This window comes from Frankliniella occidentalis, unplaced genomic scaffold (assembly GCF_000697945.3).
Source record: "Frankliniella occidentalis isolate FOCC.00 unplaced genomic scaffold, Focc_3.1 Scaffold2844, whole genome shotgun sequence".
Taxonomy (NCBI): Eukaryota; Metazoa; Arthropoda; class Insecta; order Thysanoptera; family Thripidae; genus Frankliniella; species Frankliniella occidentalis.
This window is the reverse complement of record NW_026269917.1, coordinates 1-4,882: the sequence shown is the minus strand read 5'-3', so window position 1 is coordinate 4,882 and position 4,882 is coordinate 1. Positions and strand designations below refer to the sequence as shown.

The 4,882-nt window shown below is 64.9% G+C and overlaps 1 protein-coding gene across 2 annotated transcripts; it reads right to left on the bottom strand.

Moving 5' to 3' along the window:
- Positions 1-200: 200 nt before the first annotated feature.
- LOC113206003 (uncharacterized) lies at positions 201-4,631 on the bottom strand (the record flags this gene model as incomplete). Of its 2 annotated transcripts, none has more annotated exon segments than XM_052276409.1 (11): positions 201-552; positions 679-903; positions 987-1,186; positions 1,261-1,641; positions 1,724-1,919; positions 2,010-2,164; positions 2,284-2,505; positions 2,585-2,704; positions 3,401-3,796; positions 3,895-4,149; positions 4,398-4,631. In XM_052276409.1, coding segments are annotated over 11 exon segments (2,502 nt in total), but the record flags the coding sequence as incomplete, so codon positions are not given.
- Positions 4,632-4,882: the final 251 nt, after the last annotated feature.

Here is a 4,882-nt window from a genome sequence, read left to right as displayed (position 1 = left end):
TATTTTGGAGTTTTCACTGGCTGGTCACTTTTGATTTACACAAATGTCCTATTGCATGGTGTGTCGTGATCGGTTGTAGGAAAACAGCAGGTCCTGATAACCAGTCCCCGCCTCTCAGGAATTTCATCAAACAAACCAAAACCACCTTTACATAACGTAACATTACATATCAAAGATCTTCTGCCATGTTACTGTCAAGCACGATGCCCCGCCCGCAGCCGGACAAGCGCGGAAAAGCCATGTTTCGCGCGGGTCCTCGGCTGTCAGGCAATCGGACGAGAGGGAGCCAGGCGAAGAACACCAGCTGTACGTCTTCTGTCTTCCTCCCTCGGCGTGCTCCAGGCTCTAGGACCCTGGAGTCAGGGCGCTGCCTGTAATCTTTGGTAGTCCTAGCAGGGACGAAGAGCCGACGTTAGGGCTCCTCCTCGAGGAGCTCACCGCCGGGGCGCGCTCGTCAGGGGGCACACGAACACGGAGCAGTCCCCGCGTCTGACGGCGCCCATGACGGCGGACAGGTGCACGGCGGCGGCCTCGGGCGCGACCCTGGGCAGCCTGCAACAGAGCGGGGCGGGTGAGCGGAGCGGGCGGGTCAGCAGGCGCGCGGTAGGCAGGCCCGCGCGGCAGCGGTGTGCGGCGGGCGTGCCCGCTACACGGGCGCCTCCCCGGCCCGGCACTTACATGGCAAGCAGGGTCGCCATCTTCTTCTCCATGAGCAGCGCCGAATCTGGACCCTCCCTGCTCAGCACGTCGCAGAACACCCTCTGCGCGCAGGGCGTGGATCCCCAGACGGCCGTGGGCGCCCCCAGCTGGGCCGCGCGCAGCGCCAGCTGCCGGCGCTCCTCTGCCAGCTCGAACGAGTCCAGCGTGTTGGCTGAGCTGTCTCTCCTCGTCCTCGAGTGGGCCCTGCGACAAACACTCGTGAGTACAGTCTTGAACGGGTCAAGGGTGCGTCTCGTTCTCGTTTGTTCTGTTGCAGAGTTGCTTACTGCTGGTGCTGGTGTTGGTGGTGATGCTGCTGCTGCTGCTGTTTGTGCTGCTGCTTGTTGACGACGTCAATCACCTGCGCCACGACCTCGGCGTCTGTCACCTGGCGTCCGTCAAGTCCGTCCGTGTGGCTAGCGTCGAGGTATCGCTGCTGTCCGGCGCGCAGGGCGTTGAGCGCGCGCTTGTGCTCCATCTCCAGGGCCTGGAACGGGACGCAAAGGTGAGTCGGGTCCGGGGCCAGCCTGTGTGCTGCTGCAGGGGGTGGGGTCTGCTTACATCCTCGTCGTCCTCATCGCTGGCCTCGCTCCGCTTGGCCATGACGTCCACGTCCAGGTAACGGCCGACGGCGACGGCACCCAGTCCTAGCGCTGCTCCCCCGGCGACGAGCCCCAGGGCGGGCAGCAGCATGGAGGGCGTCGCGACGGCGGCGCCGACGCTGCCGAGGCGGTCCTGTGCGCCGTGGGCGCCGCGCGTCGCCCCGCCGACGCCGTTCGCGCCGCCCGAGGTGAAGCCGAGGTTCTGCGAGATCTTGGCCGACGCCTCCACCAGGGGGTCGACGACGGGCCGGGCCAGGTCGCTCATCCGCTCCATGCCCGTGCGCATGCTGTCCTGGATGGAGTCCGACAGGCGCACCCAGAAGGGCCGTGCGTCCTCCAGCTGCGCAAGCAAGTCACCCGTCAGTGCACCACCAACACGTGGCCGAGCTCGACGAACAGCACAGTGAGGTGAGTGGACTTACGAATGGCGATGGCGAGTAGCTGCTGTAGTGCGGGTCGGCGCGGTAGCTGTTGTACCGGTACCCGTGGCCGTAGTCGTCCTTGTAGTCGCGGTAGTCCTTGTAGGACGCGGCGTGCGGGAATCGCTTGATGTACTTGTCGGACGCCAGGCCGTATGAGTCTTCAATCGGCTGAACCTTCTTGGGCCGCTGCGGCAGGCTGTGGGTGGGCACAATTCAGAAATGTAAGAAACGAGTATCAAACGCATCAAACGTAGCCGCGTCTCCTCTTGTTTTGCTCGTCACCCACCTGGACAGGCCGGTGCTGGTGGCGGTGCTGGCGGCGTTGACGGCGAGGGTCTGGGCATCCGGGGACGACCGCTTGGCGCTGGTGGGCTTGGCGGGCTCCTCGGGCTGGTCTAGGCCCGGCTCGCGTGCAAACGGACTGCGGTCGGCGTGGATGTCCTGCGTGGGGGGCGAGAGTTGTCTGTCAGTCCAGGAAACCCTCGGAACACGATGTAGTGCGAGGGGGTTCACTACACCGTGCCTCGGACCTCCTCGGCGAGCTCGGCCGTCAGACCCACCTGTCCGAAGTAGGCGAGGGCGCGGTCCTGGTTCCTGGCGGGCGCGGGCGGCGCCGGCGGCGCCACCTTGGCGGGCTGGACGCCGAGCTCCGGGTGCGCGTACTGCAGCACTGGCGTGCGCACGCCCTCCTCGAAGGACACGACCCTGGTCGGGTTAGTGCTCTGCGCCGAGTACAGCAGGGCGGGCTGGTACTGCAGGGCGCGGGCCTCGGCGGGTGACTGCTGCAGGACAGGCTCGTGTCAGATCACAAACCGTCAGGCTGATGTTGAAGCGGTGCTGCTGCTGCAGTTGTTTGCTCACCTCGTTGTTGCGCATCATCCTGCCGCGGCTCGCCGCCCGTCCCGCCTCCAGCTGGTTGACGGCGCGGATGTACTCGAGGATGCGGCGCTGCTGCTCGGCGCGGCTCTGGAGGCCGTGAACCTGTCGGCAAGAAGGACGCGTCAGTACAGGGTGGCGCTGGGTGCGGCGGGCCCTGCGTGGCCCGCGCACACACGCGGGGTGTTCGCTGGCAGGCTGTTGTGGAAGCGAGGCGGCGAGGGCGCCAAGGAAAAGAGACGGTTGTGGCGGTTTGATTTATTGGTTACACTTTGATCTCGACCAGACTTTGTGCTGTACGCAGATGAACCACATGCATGAGTGCCGAGAGAGCCGTCGCCAGCCGCGTCGCTAGGCGGATCTAGTGTCGCCCCTGCGTCGCCCTTTGGGTTGCGGCGGACCCGGACGACCGTAGCCGAGGTCCGTGGACTTTGGCGCTGCCTGTGGGCGGACAATCACAAGTTCGCTGTCTTTACCAAGATCGAACACGAGCAGGACCGTCCTCGCCCGGTGAAAGAAAGTCGCGTTCAACCCGCGCCATGGCAATGTGCGTCTCCCTTCCAGGTGGCGCCAGGTGGCTAACGGGGATGGACAGCGTACTTCACCTGGCGCACGCAAGCCGATGCAAAGCCACCTGGAGCGAGACTGTTATATCATGGCGCGGGGAACGGCAAATGGACGGCAAGGTGAGCATGCAATGCGTAATCCACGCTGGGTTTGTATCACTAGCTATATCGTGCGACCAACTAGGACTAGACCTCACCATACCATGCAACATTGACATGTGTCCGGCACACTGACCTGGGGGGTGAGGAGTGGCGGGGTCACCACGTTGGCGCCGTCGGGGGAAGTCGGGATCCAGGGCGACTGGGCGGTGCTCTCTGCCAGCTTCTTGACGGCGTCCAACTTGAGAGACTCGGGCAGGTTGGGGGCGGCTGCTGCTGCTGCGGCGACTGTGTCGACTGGGCCGGCGCTCAGCCGGGGTGGCGCGGGCGGCCCGGCGGGCGGCGACGGCGGCTGGTTGACCCTGGCCTTGTCGCCGGCCCCGACCAACGGCTCTGCGGGAAGCCCCGCGGAGCCGTTGTTGGGCACCAGGACGTTGTTGATGACCCTCGCCCCCCGCCAGTTGTACTTCTTGTCGTTCTCGTCGTCGGGCACCCTCACGCCCTCGATGACGGGGGCGTTGTCGAGGTCCACCTGTGAACAACGGCGCGTTAGCGACTTTGACCTAACGTTTGGGCATTCCGGCCTGAACCGCACCCAGAGCGAGATGGGGTTTCGCGACTGCGACTCACCTGCACCATGGAGCGCGCCCTCTGCTGCACCTTGCCTTCCTCGGCGGGCTTGACCAGCACGGTGGAGGACTGGATGTCGACGGGGTCCGGGACGCGCACGCTGCTGGACGCGCCGGGCACGGCCTTGGCCAGCCTGGCCGCGACGGCGCTGCGCACCGGGTAGGGCGGCGGCCCGGCCGTCACTCCGTTACCGGCGCCGGTGCGCTGGCGACGCTTCACGATGATGCTGGCGACGTCCCCGGTCTTGGTGCGAACCTGCGCACAACAGAACGCCAACGTCGGTTTTAGGCCCTGGAAGCGGGCGGAGCTGGGCACCCTACCGAACGCCCAGCGTGCACAGGAAACTCAACTGTGTGAATGTCGCACACATTGGGCTTCACATTCTTACACTCAGACGCACAGCTGTGCGGCATTTACACATCAACAAGGTGTGTGGCATTCGCACACCTGCAGGTGCGCGACACTCAGACACTCGGGTCCTCGTCATCGTGCTCGATGCTCACCGGTATGGTCTCCTCGTTGCTGGGGTCGAGGCTACGCGCCACGTGGATGGCGGTTCGCGTGTACTGGGCCTTGCTCTTGATCTGGGCGCCGGGGGCCGGGGCGGCCGGGGCGGCCGTCTCGGGCCGCACCGCCTCCCCGGTGCCGATGACGGAGAAGCTGCCGCTGCCCCTGGAGCTGGTGTCGGCGGGCTCTTCGCCCAGGGCGCCGTGCAGCACCAGGACCACCACCAGGACCTGCGAGCGGGAGCAAGCGGGCCGGTGAGAAGGACAGCGGAGAAACCAAAATTAGCCGCGCACAGAGCGCACCCTCAAAATAGATAATTGGCTTAGCCAGTTAGCTCACTAGGCCCATCGGCTTTATTAAAAAAATTAATCTATATCAGTGGTGCATCTTGGGTACGTATTTTGCGCCGGGTGGTGCCGGTCATCGCCAACTTTGCGTCACAGCGGGCGTGGGACTCTTATCGCATTGCCTCTATGGGAGC